The sequence below is a fragment of the Myotis myotis genome, unplaced genomic scaffold, assembly GCF_014108235.1.
Source record: "Myotis myotis isolate mMyoMyo1 unplaced genomic scaffold, mMyoMyo1.p scaffold_m19_p_1, whole genome shotgun sequence".
NCBI classification, from domain to species: Eukaryota; Metazoa; Chordata; class Mammalia; order Chiroptera; family Vespertilionidae; genus Myotis; species Myotis myotis.
The window spans coordinates 202592733-202611093 of record NW_023416313.1 but is presented as its reverse complement, the minus strand read 5'-3'; the positions used below and the strand labels follow the sequence as shown (position 1 = coordinate 202611093).

The following is an 18361-nucleotide window of genomic DNA, read 5'->3' as shown; positions in this document are numbered from 1 at the left end:
AGTCTGGTAAGCTTGGTTATTATGTAGACAAGAGGTGGATTTGCTGGGCATCATCGGAGGCGGGAAGTAGCTCCTGCAGTAGGAGGCTGTCACCAAGTATCTGAGCACCTGGTGCTGCCAAGACCTGGGCTGGACTCCAGGGACATGGGTCCCAGTCGCTGTTCTAAGGAGCTCACAAACTGGAGGCCAAGTGTCAGTCCAGCTCCCTACCTAAGCAACACTTCTACCAGACTTTCAGCCCCTAGCACTGACCAGCCCCCACCCTCATTCTGGCAGCCAGGCACAGCCCTGCTGCTCAGTGAGCCCAGATTGAGGGTACATGGAGGGCACACTGGGCGTAGGGCAAAGATCACCACCATCCTGCTCACCCTAGCCCCCCGTCCCTCTGGCTTATTTGAACACACAGCTCCTGTGAGATTGAAGATTAAACCACAAGCTGTTTCATCAATTCTGAGATGCACTTATTTTCATATTTTAACACCTGTCAAATTGGACTGCAAATTAATTGTGTCTTAGCATTGAATTAGCCTTTTTTTCCTTAGTGGTATGAAAATGCATCTTAAAACATGGTATTTAGATTTAATAACAACTTAGAGCAAGAGCTAGAGAATATAAGGCTGACATATCAACTTACTGAATAATGCAAGGAAAATTCTGCCCACTTACAGGTGTAATAGTTTAGTGAAAAGAACATTAAGTATGAGGATTAGCACCATCTTGGCCACAAATCTGTTGCATGACCTGTGGCAGCATCCCTGGAGCTCTCCCACTGAGTGCCTCGCTTGTAAGATGGCGGCACTAATCCCTGCCTTTCCTTTCTGGGCATATGATCAAAGGCCTTACAGGCACTTTCCAATCGTAGGACCATGTTTTGCCGCCCTGATTAGAATGGACAGATTTTAATGACCTGCCTTAAGTATTATAAACTTCCAGTCAATCCTGTTTCTCAAAATAAAGCCAGTAAGTCTAAAAAATGATATTTAGCATCATCTATTAAGCTATTAGCAGATGCCTGTCATCCACTTATTTCCTTCATCCTCACTATAGCCTGTCAGGCAGTGAGGACAGGAAGGCTCAGGGAGGCTAAGCCCCTGCCCTTGTCACGCTTCTAGGAACTGGCAGAGTGAGTCCGGACTCGGACCAGAGTCCCTGGGCCCGCAGAGGCTGCTCGGGAACAAGCAGCCCTTCCTACCTGATGGGACCACCTTCACCTCAGTGCTGCGGCTGACTGCCTGGCTGCCACGGTAGGTGCTGCACGTGTAGGAGCCCTGGTCCCCGGCCCGCAGGTTGTGGATCAGCAAAGTACCATCTGGAGACTGGTGGACACGGTGGCCATCGGCCCGTATCGGCAGCCCATTCCTGGAGGGGAGAGGACGTGAGAGCTGTCCAGGGCCAAGAGGCAGGGGGAGGAGGCAATCCAAGACCTTTTCAGAGTCAGCTGCTCCCTCTTTGTGGACAGACAGATGGCCCTCACCTCACAGAAGAGGTGGGACAGGGTACCCAAAAGACAGGACATTATCAAAGCAAAAGAACTCAAAAGTGACACACACACCAACCGAGCACAGCGCGCTGAGGGCTGTGACTGCCTCCGCCCCACAGAGGAACCACACTCCGTTAACGAAGGACGCAGGCAGCCAGGAGGTGCCGGGCCCTGTGTTGGGGGGAGACTGGCCTGAGGATGAGGAGAGGGCAGCATGGGGACTCGGGAGCTTGGAGGAAGGCCGGGGCGCGGCTCTGGTCTGGAGAGTGGACTGGATCCAGGGGGTAACAGGACTGACGTGGTATCTACTTTGAAAGGGTCTCTGACTGCAGTGGAGGCTGGGGGACAAGCCTGAAAACAGACCAGGTGAGGCTGCTGCACAGGTAGATGACATGGCAAGAAAGGGACTGGGAGGAGGGTCAGATGTGGGAGAGGAGAAATGGAGGACAGCGGTTTCTGGGCTGGGGTGCTGGGTGATGGTGGTGCCCTCCACCATGGGAGACCCAGGACAGTGATGAGGGGTGAACGGCGAGGTTATTGTCCACCATTTTGCATTCGGGTGCCTGTGAGATACCAGGAGGCATCGGGTTTGAGGTCTGGACCCAGGTCATGCATCTCCACTGGGTGGTCCCGGAAACATGTGTCTGCGTGTTTGCCAAAGGCGACGTTAGATAAACCGAAGACCAAGGCCCGACTTTGAGGGCCATTGGCGATGAGCCAGCTGGGGAAGAAGCAGGAAGGGCACAGGGCGTGTGGGGATTGGGATGTGTCCAGAGGATTTAGGAGCAGGGAAGTAGCTGGGGCCCTTGGCCAGGGGTGGAGGTGAGGCCCCCGTTCGAGGGCTGAGTGGGTGGACAGGTGGAGACATGCTATAAACAGAGGTGCTGTGAAGAGGAAACTGCTCAAAGACCCGGATTCAGGGAAACACGGGGAGTCCTGAGCATGTTCCCACTGGGAAGAGCCGGGGGAGGCAAAGGTGAAGGTACAAGCCTCGTCCAGGGTGAGGGCCATTCCTGTCCTGGGATCACCCTTCACTTGACCAAGAACATCCTTCCCCTCCTCAGCCTTCACGGCCAGCCAGTCACCACATGGCCCCCCCTCCTTGATTCTCCCAGAGGGGAGGCGGCCTCGCTCTTCAGTGCGCAGACAGCGCTAAGGCGCTGGGCATCTCCCGCCTGAGGGCATCTAGGGGGCTCTGAGGATCCGGGATCCCCAACGCCAGTCTACTCGACTCTGCGAGGAGGAGGAAGGCAAAAGGTGTGCGCTGAATGAGTCAGACCCGCGAGTCCTAAAAAGGCTACTGAAGTCCCAAAGCTGAGTGTGGCCCAGTGGTTCTCAACCCCAGGGAAGGTTTGGGCAACATTTGGAGACATTTTTTATTGTCATGACTTGTAAGGAGGTGCCACTGGCACCTAGTGGGCGATGGCCTAGATGATGCTAGACATCCGACTGCACGGGATAGCCCAAAATTATCGGGTCCAAGTTGGTACCAGTGCCAGAGGTGAGAACCCCTGGTATGGCCCAGCTAAGAGAAGAGAGCCGTCCTATGGGGCCTCACTGTGCAGGCACCGGGCCTGGCGGCAGGAGTGGGAGAAGGGGGTGGGGACGGTGGGGACAGCAGCATCCCTGCAGAGAGGTGGACCGCCTGTGCTCGGGCTGTGCAGCCTCAGGTGCGGGTCTGGAACGGAGCCTTACCGGGACCATCTGATGTTCACACTTTCTCCTGCCACCACACACAGCAGCCTGGCCGTGTCACCTTCTGGCACCGTCACCGTAGAGGGCAGCCCTGTGATCGTCAGCTCCCCTGGGCCCAAGGAGGGGGCACGGTTAGCCACTGTGCCGAGCCTGCCCTCCCAGGCCACTGGTCCCAGTCACCCTTCCATTCCACCTCCCCCTGCACCTTACCCAGAACTCTGAGCTGGACCCATCGCTGGTCTCGGTCCTGCCCATTGAAGGCGACACAGGTGTAGAAGCCACCATCTTCCACAGCCACTTGGCTGATGACCAGAGAGCCATCAGGCTGCTGCTGGTGTCTGGGGAACCAAGCAGAGTCGGGGGCTCCAGCCCTTGCAGATAGAGATGGGGGGGGACCTTCCTTTCCAGGTGGGAGTGGGTCTGACAGGGCCAGTGGGCAGCCAGCTGCCAGCACTCTCATTCACTCGAAGGTGCCTGACTCCTAACCCCGGCAATAAATCATTTCACGTTTTCTGACACGAAATAATGTGTGTTTCCAGTTTTTGCTCCACTCATTTAATAGGCTCACATCCTGGTCCTGCCACTGAGGAGCTGTGTGGTGTTGAGCTTCTGTGTGAAAATGGGGTAGAATTGCGTGGCTCTTCTGCAGACTGTGGTGGAGACCGGCCTCACCCTCACGTGGGGCCACGTTAGCCGTTGTGACAGCCAGGACTGTGCCTGCCTCCTTCCTCCCCCAGCCACCACCTGTTCGCTGCCCTGTTCCTCTGTCCACTGACTGCTCTGCAAAGGCCCAAGGAGCCCTCTGCCCAGCAGCTCCATCTCAAGAGCCCCTGACTGGCCAGTGAGTGCTGGCAGCTCCTTCCCCCACGGGCCTGCACAGGATGGGGTGGGGCCGGCAGGGCGGGGAGAGGAGCTGACCAGACCTGGGAGAAGAGAGGGTCTGCCCGTCTCTCTGCCATTCGATGGTTGGGGGTGGGAAGCCCTCAGTGCGACAGGTCAACCGGATCCGCTGGCCGGGATGGGCGTCCACCACCCCAGGCTGGCTCTGGTCCAGGCGCAGCCTGCAGAACAAGCACCCACAGCCCTGAGGGGGCCCCTGCTGCTCCCCCCCCCCATTCCCATCCATGCATGGAGTCGGGACCCCTGCACAAGCCTCATGGCCCCCTCCTTCTCCAGGCAGACTTAGCTCCCTAAAACCACCCCTCTGTTCTGCTAAGGACCCATCAACAACTACTGGGGCGAAGTCCAACGGCCACCTCCCCTTCCTCACACCCTCCCCCCAGACTCTCAGACTGTCTCCTCCGCACCCCACACATCTGATTCTAGGTTGTTGGCCTGGGTTCCCTTTAGCCCTGCGCCCCCTGCAAACCGTGCTCTTCTTCAAAGCTGTGCTGGGCCCTGACCCTGACTCTTCCCTTCCCGCAGCTCCTGAGTCCGGGGCCACAGAATTGCCCTGTTCCCACTGTTCCTCCTCAAGAGGCTGAGCTCAGGAGCCATGCTTTTCTAGTTCTCACCTCGCAGAGCCCTGAGCAGGGGCCAGCCAGCCTGGGGACACCAGCCTGGGGACCCGTTCGCCTTCCCTTCCCCCATCCACTGATCTCCATGGACCCTGGACCTCATGGGGGAGGCATTGCTGCCCTGTTACCTGGTCGAGGGCCGTGGGTGGGGAGAGGAGATGGTCCCCAGGCCCCCAGCATCCCTCCCTAGGCTGGAGTCCTGAGGATGGTGGCCCGGGGCGGGGTCCCTGGTCTGAGGGAAGTGCCTTGGCACGGTCACGTCACCCCCTGTCATGAGGCCAGGAGGAGGAAGGAGTGAGCTGGGGGGGTGGGAGGGGGGAGAAGGGTTGACCCTGAGGCCAGGGTGTGAACGTGGAGAAATGAGGGCCACGAGGAACAAGACCTCCACCCCAGCCACCTGAGTCCATGGTCCCTGCTCGGCATGCCTGGGCCCAGGGGTGCCCCGCTCAGGCCCTCTCAGCCAGTCCCTTCCCCCCAGGGCCCTTGAGAACCCATTGGGGGAGGGGACAGAGACCTGTGATGCGAAGCTGGATCTTCAGAGAGTCGCGGCCTGGCCTGGCATCACAGCTGTAGGTGCCGGCGTCCTCTGCCCTCAGGGGGCTGATGACCAGGGAGCCATCAGGCTGCGGCCTGTGTCTGAGTGAGTGGAACGGGGGCTTGAGCTCTGGGCTCCTGAGGGCAGCAACGAGCCCAACGCCCCTCAGGCCTCAGTGCTCCAACCGTAGCCCCTGCTCACCCCCATCCCAGGGGAATCTGAGGGGCTGCCCCTGGGGAGGATCCCGCACACACCTGTCAGAGGAGAGGGGCTGCCCGTCCTTCTGCCACCTGGTAGGGGGGTCCATGGAGGCGACACCCGGGCAGAAGAGCCGCACCACCCGCCCCAGGGGCGCCTGCACCAGAAAGGGCTCCGCGCCGGCCAGGCTCACCCTGAAAAGGTGGGCGGTGAGGGCCTGAGCTGCTGGCACACGTGCCACGACCAGGGGCCCCTTCGTCAGTGTGGCCCACCCGTCACGGGCACGTGCGGGGCCAGCGGGCGTCCTGGGAGGCCAAGCTCCGGAAGCCCATGGGCTCGGGAACCTGCCCTCCCATCCCCCCCAGCCCAAGCACTGCCCCTCGGCCTGGCCCTGACAGCAGCAGGCGGCTCCAAGCCCAGGCGTGGAGAGGGCGGGAGGCCGCCAGGCCAGAGTCCCGTGAGGACCAACACGCTCCTGCTGCAGTTTGTTTTTAATCCTCCCAAATCTCTCATTACGATGACGCAGTCCCAACAGCAGTTAACAAGTGGAGCCCACCCTAACTGTGAGCTAGTGTCACCACTGCACAGGCAAGTCATGAAGCCCAGCTAGACAGACCCTGGCGACACTGGCAAGGCCTGCTGGCGAATCCAGGCACCGCCAGCTCCTGGCTGCCTGCGCGTCCCCAGGCTTTGAGGCCTCCAGGCGGGATGGGGAGGGAGGGCCGGCTGACCTCGGGGTTTTAGATCCAGCGGCTCGGCCCCTGGCCCGGGTCCCTCTCCCCCTCCCTGGGAAAGGCGAGGCTCACCTGGAGGAGGAGCTGTGGGCGGGTGGTGCTGGCCGCCCAGCATCTCCGCCCCGGCCAGGGGTGCTGGACCCCAGCTCCGGGCCCCAGGGCCGTTCTCCTGAGGTCTGGGGGTGGTGCACGGCCCCGGGCCTGTGCTGGCCGGCCTCCCGCTGGCCTCCCGGACTGCTGCCACCACCAGCTCTGTGGGCGCTCTGGCCAGCGGCCCCCGGCTCGGGTTGGCGGGGCGCGTGTGGAGCCCCCCGGCAGCTGCTCATGCACTCCTCCTCCGAGGCGAAGTTGTTGGCATTGCCGTGGCAGCCGCCGTACCAGAAGCGGTTACACCGGCCCACAGAGGCGATGAAGTACCAGCGGGGGGCCCAGTCTGTGCAGGAGCCGAGGGCGCTGGGCAGCAGGCACCCCACGGGGTATGCTGAGGGCAGGAGCACGCATGTCACTCAGGCGGCAACGCGGCCCAGCAGAGCCCTGCCAAGAACTACCCACATCCCCTCGGAGACAAGAGCCCTTCCCGTCTATGGAGCAGCCTTCGCCCCTGCCCGGCCCTCACCTGGCCCTGGGGCAGAGTCTGTTCCCTGACCTGCCCTGGGCACAGAGCAGCCTCCGCAATCAGCCCGGCCACCTCCACCCACAGAACCAGAGCCACCCAGAAAGTCAGGCCTGGGAGCTCCCGGGACCGGCTCCCCCGCGCCCCTCCCTCCCCTGACCAGGCCCATGGAGTCCACACCCAGAGCAACCCGAGGGCTTGACCCAGCCCTGAGCTCCAGGAGCCTGTGCAGGTGCCCACCGAGGGGCCACCCTGTGCCCAGGCCCCTTCGCCAGCCTCTGAAGATGCCTCCAGCCCCACCTGCCTGTGCTAGCAGCGCCCACCCCCCTCCCCGCCCAGCACAGCCGGCTCCACTCTCCACGTTCGGACGTGACCGTGGCTGGCCCCTGCCTAAAGCCTCCTGTAGGCCCTGACCCCCAGCCTGCCTGGCCTTCAGCATCTCCGTGTGGGTCCCCAGAATCTCCATCCATGCATCCCTTGTTCCAGCCTCAATACCTCCTTCCAGGACTCGCCCCAGGCAGGGCAGGGACACCCCATCCACCGGCACTGACCCTACACCACCCCTGCCTCCTCTGTGGGATCCTCTCCCCCACCCCCATGGCAGCCAGGCAGCCTCAAGTGCAAACCGCTGGAAATGAGAACAGTCTGCTGTTCCCTGGCCCGGCACCTAGGAGGCGGTGGGTATATCCTGGTGGAAGAATGAACGAACCACTGAGCCCAGGAAGGTCGTTGGCGTTGAGTGGGGGCCAGCGCCTGCCCACCGGGCTGAGGAAGGGCGTCCACTCACCGTAGCTGGGCTGGCCCACACAGCCTTCCCCAAAAGGGCCTGCTGCCGAGGCCACGTTGTCATAGCAACAGCCAAACTGGGAACCCCGGCACTCAGGGGACTCACTCTGCTGGGCCTGGGGCTGGTGGGCCTGGGGCACCTGGGGAAGAAGTCGGGAATAGATCAGGTTCCTGGTGGGCTCTTGGGTGCCTGGGAGAGGATGGCAGGGAGCGGAAGAGACAATTGTGAGCCCACAGTGCAGAACCCAGCCCTGGGGGGAGATCAGAGGCCCGAGAACAGCAGACAAAACCCCCAGCCCCAGGCCATCTCTGAAGCGACCCAGGCCTACAGGCTTCAGAGACCTCCTCCCTCCAAGGCCAGAGCTGCAGCGTGCCCACACGTGAATGGGACACTCACTGTGGAGGCCACTGCTCTCGACCCCGACCTCCTCCTGTCGTCGGCGTTAGACTTTGCGCAGCCAGCTTGATGGGGCCCCTCAGCCACAGACACCCCGTCAGGGCAGCACCCATACCTAGGCAGACATCACAGCCCTCTCCTCACCACCTAGTTCCTTCCAGGGACCCTGAGCTTCCAGCACCCCCGGACTCCCTCCACTGGGGGCTGACCAGGGGAGGGTCCAGTAGGAGAGGCCGGGTCCCTGAATGCAAGGCATCCATCGCGCATACCTACCCCAGACTCGGCGCCTACCAGCCACTGAGCGGCCAGCAGGAAGGGCAACACTGACACAATAAGCAGAGGGGCAGCCCTGATAACTGGCAAATCCTCAACTCACACATCCCACCACCAGAGCGAGGAGGGGAGCCGGGCCTGCTGGACCATCGGGCCCCCAGGGAGTGTTTATCAAACAGCAGCAGAGGGAGATGGGGCGGAAAGAGGGTCAGGAAGCCAGCACGCATTTCTCCCCACAGCCAGGACTTGGGAGGGAAGGTGAAAGGAAGATCGGATGAGAGCACCTTCCCCGTGCCAGGCGCTGTGGGATCGGTCTCATCCTCACAGTCACCCCATTAGTGGCTGTCACTGTTCCAGTTCTCAGCAGAGGAAGCCAAGATCAGAGAGGTGAAGTCACTTGTCCAAGTCACCCAGCACACAGCTAATAAGTGGCTTGAGCTGGGAGTCACCCCCAGGCCGCTGGCCCCAAAGTCTGGGTCCTTAGTACCTTAGCCCTGAGGGAGTGGGGGCCTGGTTTGGACTGAAAGCTGAAATCCAACCCCCTGTGCCTTCCCAGAGCCTCAGGCGACAGCTCCAGGCTGGCCTCTGCAGAGAGGGGGCCTTCCACCCCCCACCCCCACAGCACGAGGAAGGAAGCGCAGCCAGAGGAAGCAGTCAGGGCTGCAGCCACCTCTGTGGTCCCATTCCTGGGCTCGGCAAACCACCCACCCTCTCTGAGCAGAGGCTGTCCTGACCCTCCCCTCCATTCCCTACACACACACACATACACACACACACACACACACACACACACACACACACACGCCTCTCTGACCTGGTGAGGAGGAAGAGGCACCTACCTGCTCTGCTGACAAGAGGCCCCGGGGCAGCCTTGCCACTGTGGCCCCAGAGAGGCCGTGTGGCCATCGGGGCAGCACCCGTGGGGGCTATGCCTGCAGTCCTGGGGCCCCGGGCCAGACCACAGGGGCTGCTGTTCTGGGGACGGCTGCAGAGAAGAGGCTGGGCCTGGGGCTGGCAGGTGGGGGCCCTGGTCTCCTCTGGGGTTACCCGCAGTTGAGGGCTGCTCCCGGGGTGCCCACCACTGGTCTCTGGAATCTAGAAAGACGAGGAAGCAAAGACACATGATGCGTCCACATCAGACCCCCTTCTCTCCATCCCCCCAAACCACTCACCCCCACCCCCAACCTCCATCTCCAGGGCCCTGCGTCGGGGGCTTCTGCCAAGCTTCTCACCCAAAGCTGGGGCCTCCCGAGGGCCCAAAGACATCCAGGGGGCCCTGAAGCTGGTGTGCACGTCCTGCCTGCTGGGGGCTTCTGGGGAGCCGGCTGCCGGGGTGGGATGCAGAGGGTGGAGGAGAGGAGTGGTGTGAGCCATGGCCCGCCCTGACCGGCGTCTGCTCCCACCCGCTGGTCAGGCAGGCCAGGGGCCCAGCACAGCGATGGGAAATGAGCGGTGCCTGTGATTTCATAAGACACCCTTCCCACATCTGACAAGAGCCTTTGATCGCATAGAAAATGCTAATATTACGTGTTCAGCAAAAAGGAAGCCAGATATAAAGTTAGCATCTGTTTGATCCCAACTATAAAAAAAGACAAAAAGTCATACACAATTATTAAAAATTGGATTGTCGAAAGAACAAATAACCCAATTTAAAAACGAGCAAAGAAACGGAACAGGCATTTCCCCAAAGATACGCAAATGGCCGAAAAGCACATGAGATATTCAGCATCATTGGTCATTAGGAAATGCTAAACACAGCCGAGATGAGACACTGCTTCGCACCCACTAGGATGGCTCTAATAAAAAAAAACCTGAATAGCCTGGCCGGTGTTTCTGTCTCTTTCCCTCTCTCTTCCATTTCCTCTAGAATCAATAAGAATACATATAAAATATATCTATATATTTTAATCTGAATAATAATTGTGGGTGAAGATGTGGACAGACTGGCACTGTCCTCATTGCTGGTGGGAATGTAAAACGGTGCAGCCACTGTGGTTATAGTCTGGCAGTTCCTCAAGAAGTTAAACGTTGGAATTACCATAGAGTCCATCAATCCCACTCCTAGGTGCAAACCCGAGAGAAATGAAAACCTGTGTCCACACAGAAACGTGTACATGAATGCTTGCAGCAGCACTACCCGATACAGCCAAAGGTGGCAATTACCCAAGTATCCATCAGCAGATGAACGGGCAAACAAATGGTGGTGCATCCATAGAAGAGTCATTCAGCCACAAAAAGCAATGGCATTGGGGTGGGAGGGAAGAGATTAACGGAAGACTTACATGCATATGTGCACGTCCCATGGACACAGACGACAGAGTGGTGAAGGCCTGGGAGGGGCTGGGGGCTGGTTGGAGGGGACTGGGGGGTGGGGGGATATGGGTGACAGCTGTAATACTGTCAATAAGAAAAAATCAATTTAAAAATAAAAAGCAATGGCGTGCTGGTGCCTGCTACAGCTTGGTGCGCCTCAGAAGCATTCTGCCAAGTGAAAGAAGCCAGGCCCTAAAGGCGTACGGACCCTTCTCCATGACACAGCCCAGAATGGGCAAATCCGCAGGCAGGAAGCAGAGCAGGTTCTGGGCAGGATGGGGGTTCACAGGACGTGATGGCTCGGCGGGTCCACCACGCTCTCTGGCGTGAGGGGCATTTCTGAAACCAGGGGGGAGCTGGTGGTTGAGCTACACCGTGACTCCCCCGAACAGCCACGTCAAACACGTTGAAGTGTTTGGCCGTATGTTACGTGAGCTTTACCTCAGTAAAAAGGGCCCACGTTAAAAGTAACTGGATCGCTAGAGGGAAGAGAATCATGAACAGCAGCCCGGTCCGGGGCACCTGCCCAGGCTGTGGGCTCGTCCCAGGGTGGGGCGTGCAGGAGGCAGCCGGTCAGTGATTCTCTCTCATCATGGGTGTTTCTCTCTCTCCCTCTCCCTTCCTCTCTGAAATTAAAAAATATTCTTTAACAGGAAAAAGAAAATATAACAAAATGTTAATTGTAGAATTTAGAAGGTGGGTGCACGGCTCCTCACTATACAGTTATACAGTTTCCATTTTTAAAATTTTCCCGTCTTGTTCCACTGGGGAAATTTGCTAAAAATCATGAATTATATCATTAGAATGGGTGAATGTCATGGCTTATTACATTCAATCACCATGACAGTTATTCAAAATGTTTTTCATTATAAAATGTTGGAGAAAAATGCAAACGACTAAGAAAGCGGAAATGTTTAAAAATGATGAATAAAATAAGACAGAACACACCCCAAAGGCTCAGAGTGGAAGTTTCTAAGTGCTTCGTGGGTGCGTGTGTGCACGGGCGTGTGTGCTGGGTGGGATGGGGGGTGGGGTCTTTTCTTCTATTTGTTAGCGTTTTTCAAATTTTCCACAATAAGCACAATATTACACAATGGGAGAAAATTAAAAAAGCAAGTGAAAATTCCATTCCCATGTGGACTGCATCTTGCCAGTCCCCAGGGAATATTTACAAAATAATAAGTCAGGGTTGGAAGACTTCAGTAGGCACACAGTAAAATCTTTGTTTTCGTGTTATTGCCCTCCCACTCAAGCCCAACCTCTTTCCGGACTCAAATTCTCTCTCCAGTTCTGTCACTCCTCCACCCCCCAGCCCCCCATTCTCTCAGACCGAATTCCCAGTCCCCAGCCAGCCCGGGACTCTGCCTGCTGTCCTGCCACCTCCAGGCGAGAGGCACCTGTCCGCCAAGCCCACCCTGCCTCCGGCTTCCCCTGTGGACTCTCCCCATCCATCTGTTCGGCTTCCCCTAGCGCCCAGGACCCCTCCCCACACTCCCTCTGGGGCCAGGCTCTGCTGGGCCGGTACCTGCCCCTTCGCTTCCATTGCTTTTATAGCACCGGAATGTCTGCGGCCTGCTCCCCACCGGCTCCTGCCTCCCAGCTGTCACCCCGTCAGTCTGCCCCTCAGGCAGGTGCCCGGATTGTCCTCCCCACCAGCTTTCATGGCGTCCCGCTTCCTCCAGAACTTTCAATGGCTCCCGTGGGCTCTACTGACCACTACAATCTGAGCCCTGAGCAGCCCGCAGCCTGAGAGCTCCCGCCACCGCCCTCGCACCCCGGGCTGAGGGCAGAGCACTGAGCACTTGGAACGTGGCCAGAGTGATGGAGAACCTGCGTTTGACATTCTTTCGTCAGGATTCATTTAATCTTAAACGTAAATACTGACGCTTGATTCATTCATAGGAAAACACCTCAGTATGCTTGGAACAACTTGGGTAGTCAATCTACTCTTTCGCCTGCACATTTTAGGAAATCTAAACGCTGATCACCTGTGCCAGTGAAATGTTAGCATCCGAACGGGGCTGTGCTGTAAGTGCAAGTTATCTATTGGGTTCTGAAGATCTATTTTTTTTAAAAAAATCTCGTGTAGAAAGAATGCAAAAATGTCCCCTTCATAATTTTTATTTGAATTGCACGTTAGGTAAAATATGTTATTACGTATAAGTTTACTTATTTCTTTTTATATGTTTAACGTGGCTCTCAGAAAACGTCTGACGCCGTCTGTGGCAGGCGCTCTATTGCCATTGGCGAGCACTGCTCTGGAGTCGAGAAAGAGGAGGAAGCAGAGGCTGCCGGGCGTCCACTCAGGCACCCACCCTCAGGGGCCTCTCCTTTGACCCCGGCCTCCTCCTGGGCATCCGCTGTCTGCACTACAGCATCAGTTACAGCAACGGGAACCCCGCAATTCTCCACCCTTGCCATGAGCATCTATGAAGCTCCTAGAAATCATGAGACTGGAAAAATGGTCACAACCCAAACGGCCCTAAAGGGGAAAAGCAGACAAAGCCACACACATCCCTGGGAGTAGCGAAGCCGCTGCTGGGCGGGGCCAGAGGCGACCTAAGCTTCTCTACATAAACTATTTCTCTAATTTCTCCAGATTCTCCACCATCAGCGCACACCACAACCACTGTGCCGGTGGGCGGGGCAGGCTGGGAGAGGACAATGGGGGGAAGGGGACACGTGTAATACTTTCAACAATAAAGAATTTTTAAAAAATCATCGTGGAGGTTATTTCTCTAACAACTCAGCCTGGCCTAGACGTCTCCCTCCGCTTCCTTCCCTTCTGCCGTGTGAATGCCTCTCGGGAGGCTCAGGGCCACCCCTGCAGGGAGGTGTCCAGGACCCTGGGGCCCCGAGTGGCTCTAGGGAGCTGGATCATAGGAGCCCGAGGGGCCTCCTGCTCATGCATCACGAGGGCCAGGCTGAGGCCGGAGCCTGGCCCAGGGGCCTCTCAGAGCCTCTCCGCCACCACGGCCCACGCTTTGTCCTGAGTTCTGTGGCGCAGGCCCTGTGCCAAGCAACTCCCCACAAGCCTGGAAAGTCCCTCTTACTAACCCCATTATACAGATGGGCAAACAGAGTCAGAGAGGAGGGGCAGTTGCCTAGGCCGCATGGTTGGTCGGCAATGGAGTGGAGATTTGAACCCAGCCCAGGTTAGCTGTGGACTCCAGGCCACTGGTTCTTGGCCTCCATGGAATCCTACCGCTTCCCATCACAGCTCACGGGGCCCCCATCACAGCTCACAGGGTCCCCATCACAGCTCACAGGGTCCCCATCATGGCTCACGGGGTCCCCAGCATGGCTCACGGGGTCCCCAGCATGGCTCACAGGGCCCCCATTATGGCTCACGGGGTCCCCATCACGGCTCACAGGGCCCCCATTATGGCTCACGGGGCCCCCATCACAGCTCACAGGGCCCCCATCACAGCTCACGGGGCCCCCATCATGGCTCACGGGGCCCCCATCACGGCTCACGGGGCCCCCATCACGGCTCACGGGGCCCCCATCATGGCTCACGGGGCCCCCATCACAGCTCACGGGGTCCCCATCACGGCTCACAGGGCCCCCATCACTAGTATGTCAGGGCCCAACACACCTCTCCACTGCACCAGAAGGCCACCACCCCCACACCCCAGCCAACCCGCACTTTCCTGAATATCACATCCTCACACCAAGCAAGTGCTCACCCCTATGACCTCCCTCCAGTAGCTCCTCACGCCTGGGACACCCTCTTTCCCAGTGGGGACGGTGGGGAAGGAGGGCGACAGACGCAGAAGCAGTGTGTAAGGACAATCTTTCCTGGACCCCCTCCCCTCACTGCACTCAGTCAGTCAACAAACACTGAGTACTGTCACATGCTGTAAGCAGGAATAAGGAAGGCAGAGACCCGGCCCTCAAGAAGCTTATAACTAGTAGGCCCTGCAAGTCAGATACAATCCTGCAGCCCAAGAAACTAACCTAAGGGTGACAGCAGGTGCAGTGAGCTGTGGGGTGGGCTAAGGGACGCTACCTCTGAGGGAAACAGGGCTGGCTCAGTAGGTGGCAGAGAGCTGCACTGTGGGTGGCGAAGGCTGCAGCAGAGGCAGGGGTGGAGGAGGGCTGTCCAGGGGCAGATCAAGGCCCAGAGGCAGAACATGCTGGCTGGGTGTGCGGTGGGGCAGGGGTCCGGCCGGCCTCCACCCCGTCCTTACCCGGAGGAAGAGGGCAGGGCTGCGTGTTACAGGGCTCCACCTCTGCCGGCTTCCACAGCTGCAGGCTCCCACAGTGGCTGGGTGGCCCAATGGCACACGCCACCTGCCGTCTCCGAGTGCCCGAGCTGCAGCTCTTGGAGCACTAGGGCCCATGGGGTGAGAAGAGAGAACACCATGTATATAGAGAGGACACTGTGCAGAGGCAGCGGGCCCCAGGCACAGGGAGAGAGCTGGTGAGGGTACCCACAGGAGAGGGAGGGAGGGAGGGAGGGAGGGAAGGAAGGTGCCTGATAATGCATGTCAGACCCAAGGACAGGCATGTGTGCGGCCACCACCAGAGACCAAGGGACCAGGATTGGGCGGCAGGTACTCGGGGCAAGTACTCACTGGACTCCAGGCGCCTACGTGCCAGGCCTGGTCACTGAGGCGGGGACAGTCGTCGTGCACACAGGGCTCAGTGAGAGGCGGCTGGTCCTTAAAGGAGCAGGCTGTGGCATGCAGCAGAGACCCCTCGTCGCCCCGGCAAGTGACGCTCCTCCTCCGGATGCCGGCACCGCAGCTGACAGAGCACTGTAAGGACCAGGCCGTCAGCAGCTGCTTGTTCTCACCCCAGGAGCCACGCTGGTCAGACAGCGAAAGGCCCACCAGCCTGGCATGGAGGGTGGACAGTACCCTACTGCCCATGCCCAGCTCCCAGGACCAGAGAGGCTGAGCCACTCCCCTGAGGTCACACAGCCTGAGCCGCGCATGTGGACACCAGGCTGAGGTGCACTTTCCACCTTCCCTCATTTGCAACTTGGACACATGTAGGTGTCAGAAGCCATGGCCAACACCCCGGACTGTGCGGGCCCCTCCCTTGCCCCCAAGCAACGTGCCCAGCTGCCTTCCTGCCACGGCAAAGCCTTGCCCGCCCTGCCTGGACCCCCGAGGAGGACAAGCAGTGGAGCAGGAGGCCAAGCACCCGCTCCTTGTCCCAGCTTTGGCCACAGCTTCCAAGCCCACCCAGCAGGTGACTTCACTGGGTCTGTTTCCACGACAGAGAGCAAACCTCCCAGCCCCGCCCTAGGCCCAAGACCCAGCTTCGGACTTCCGCCCGCCCCTGCCTGGCCCACCTCACCTCTCCCCAGGGCTCCTCCCGCCAGGCTGCGCAGCGCTGCAGGTTGCAGGCCTGGGTGGTGGCGGGCTTGCCGGGCAGGCCTGCACACTGGACCTCCTCCATCGCCTCCTCACCGCCGGCCCCATCGGACCAGACGCAGTAGACGGAGCGGGACTGGGAGCCACCTCCGCAGGAGGCCGAGCAGGGCGTCCAGGGCCCTGTCTTCCAGCTGGCAGGGAGCAGGAACCGGTGAGGCTGGCCCAGCAGCAGGGGCCGGAGCCCAGGCCCGAGGGGGTGCCAGCTCTCACACACAGGAGTGGACTGGAGGCCCCCCCGCCCCCCGGCCCATCCTCTGGCCATCCGGGCCTGCGCAGCTGGGGGGCAGAGAGCTCTGCACAAAGGCCAATCCCCGGGCCCCCTCGCCATCTCCCACTACCGCGTGCCGGCCCCTGCACCACGCAGCCCTGCTGCCTCCCTCTCAGTTCCCCTGCCCTCACCCGCACCTCCCTGTGGCCTTCTCACCAGGTCCTGTCACCCCTAGCCAGACTCCAGTCCCTCAGGGTCTGACCTTGGTTGGGGGCATCGCCCAGAGGGGCCCTGCCTGGCCCTGGGCACAAGGACCCAGGGGAAAGGGCAGCCCCACCACACATGCAAAGGCCCACCATCCGGAGAGGCCAGCTGCCACCACAGCAAGAGGGCGGCGCCAGCCCTGTGGGGGGCCTGTGCCTGCAGATCACCTGTTCCCACCGGGCCCTGCAAGGCGCCAGGCTCCGGGCAGGTGTGGTAAGAGGTGCTTTGTGCACAAACAAAGGCATTGCAGGCACCTTCAGGCCCTTCTGCCCAGTTCCTGGCCACCCCTGGGCACCTGCCGAGCCAAGCCCCCTGCCGGCTCAGACAGACGGGACCTCCAGTACCTTCCCCAGCCCTCCAGCCACAGCTGTGGGGAGCCCTGGATCACCCAACCTCTTTTCCCAACACCTCAAGCAGCCAAGGCACCCCAATCCCTCCCACCCAAGTGCTTGGGCCCCGTCATGGGTGGAGGGGCTGGCAAGGGCCTCACCGTTGGGTCTGTGGGCAGGAGTGAGGGCTGCAGGGGCGGTGGGTGGCTGGCCGTGGCTGGTGCTGGCACATGTGGTCGGGATAGACCTCATTATCGATGGTGCAGAACACGGGGCGGGACTGGTGACCTGCAGAGCCCGGCCATGGTGGGAGCTGGTGAGGCAATGGGCACCAAACGCCCTCTCTGGGCCAGGCCCACGCCGGTCATCGTGATCAAGCCTCAGACGACCGGGGTAAGTGCCGTCATCATCTCCAATTTACAGATGAGAAAACTGAGGCTCGGAGTTTTAGCTACGAGTGACCGAGCGCCGCGCCCCCCCCCCCCCGCCCCCCCACCCCCGCCCCCCGACAGCTGGTCATGGACTCCAGGCTCGGCCTCTACTGCCATGGAACCTTCTCCTAAGAGATCTGGTTCTCCTAGCTTAGGTGGAGGCCCTTTGTGGAGCCCCCGGACCCCAGGGTTTCCCCAAGGTGCCCTAGGACCTGCCGATGTCTCAGGTACTTGTCCCCCTCCCCCCGCAGGGCTGGAGCGTGAGGAGAGGACAGCCTGTCCCCTGGGCTGCGGCCTCACCTCCGCCACACTCGGCACTGCAGTCGCTCCAGGAGCCGTGGCTCCAGCTGAAGCCGGGCCGGGGGGTGCTCAGGGGCAGGTGGTACTCGTAGCGCACGCCGGGGCTGGACTCCTGGCTGATGAGCTGCACAGGGGGGTCCTCCTTGAGGCCCGTCACCGACAGCTCCCCCCTCACCTCGTTCCCACAGCCCTCCTGCCGGCCCAGGCCCGAGGGACCTGCCACGGCCTCCAGGGGACCGGGTGCCCCCTTCACCCCAGGGGTCTCTCCTGCCAGCCCTGCTCACCTCGATGACCAGGGGCTCCGAGGTGGGGCCGCGGGCATGGAGCCGCTCCGGTGCCAGGTCCCCCTCGGCACCCCGCTCGTAGTGCAGGGTGGTGCTGGCCACGGGCAGGGCGTGGGCAGGCTCGATGGTCCAGTGCCCGTTGAGGTAGTACTCACCCTGGATGCTCTTCACCGCTGTGCAGGGCGAGCCCCCCCGTCAGCTGCCAGAGCCCCCCGTCAGCTGCCAGAGCCCCCCGTCAGCTGCCAGAGCCCTGCCAGAGCCCCCACCTCCCCAGACCCACTGTCCTCACCCAGGAAATTCCTGCTGGCAGCCACCTCCTCGATGCGGATGCTGGTGGCCCCCGTGGGAACGATGAGGATCTGGTTGTAGCCTGAGGAAGCGGAGATACCACTCAAGCCAGAGGGAGGAGCTGGCCTGAGGGCACCATGCGCCCAGCTGCACAGATGGGGTCAGGGGAGGGCAAGCAGGAGGCCGCAGGGCTGGGCCACCTGGGGATGAGTGTCCCCAAAGAGGAAACAGCTTTGCAAAGGCCAGAGGGGGGGGGCGGGCTCGGGCACCCGGACTGACTGGAGAGGACAGATGGGGGAGGAAGGAGAGGGGGCATGTAGGTGGCAGCA

At 60.3% G+C, this 18361-nt stretch overlaps 1 protein-coding gene across 3 annotated transcripts in view; it reads right to left on the bottom strand.

The window, feature by feature from the left end:
* PAPLN (papilin, proteoglycan like sulfated glycoprotein) overlaps positions 1-18361 on the bottom strand; it is a 40174-nt gene that overhangs the window by 9267 nt on the left and 12546 nt on the right. For all 3 annotated transcript variants that reach the window (XM_036312264.1, XM_036312244.1, XM_036312255.1), the window contains exons 8-26: positions 18034-18114; positions 17745-17917; positions 17461-17584; positions 16891-17017; positions 15852-16059; positions 15122-15304; positions 14735-14876; positions 9461-9553; positions 9068-9323; positions 7956-8070; positions 7560-7698; positions 6232-6640; positions 5482-5619; positions 5207-5328; positions 4821-4959; positions 4099-4236; positions 3386-3513; positions 3176-3284; positions 1193-1359 (exon numbers count right to left, since the gene is read on the bottom strand). In XM_036312264.1, coding sequence (XP_036168157.1) covers positions 1193-1359; positions 3176-3284; positions 3386-3513; positions 4099-4236; positions 4821-4959; positions 5207-5328; positions 5482-5619; positions 6232-6640; positions 7560-7698; positions 7956-8070; positions 9068-9323; positions 9461-9553; positions 14735-14876; positions 15122-15304; positions 15852-16059; positions 16891-17017; positions 17461-17584; positions 17745-17917; positions 18034-18114 — 2991 coding nt within the window. The remainder of the gene's footprint in view (positions 1-1192; positions 1360-3175; positions 3285-3385; positions 3514-4098; positions 4237-4820; positions 4960-5206; positions 5329-5481; positions 5620-6231; positions 6641-7559; positions 7699-7955; positions 8071-9067; positions 9324-9460; positions 9554-14734; positions 14877-15121; positions 15305-15851; positions 16060-16890; positions 17018-17460; positions 17585-17744; positions 17918-18033; positions 18115-18361) is intronic.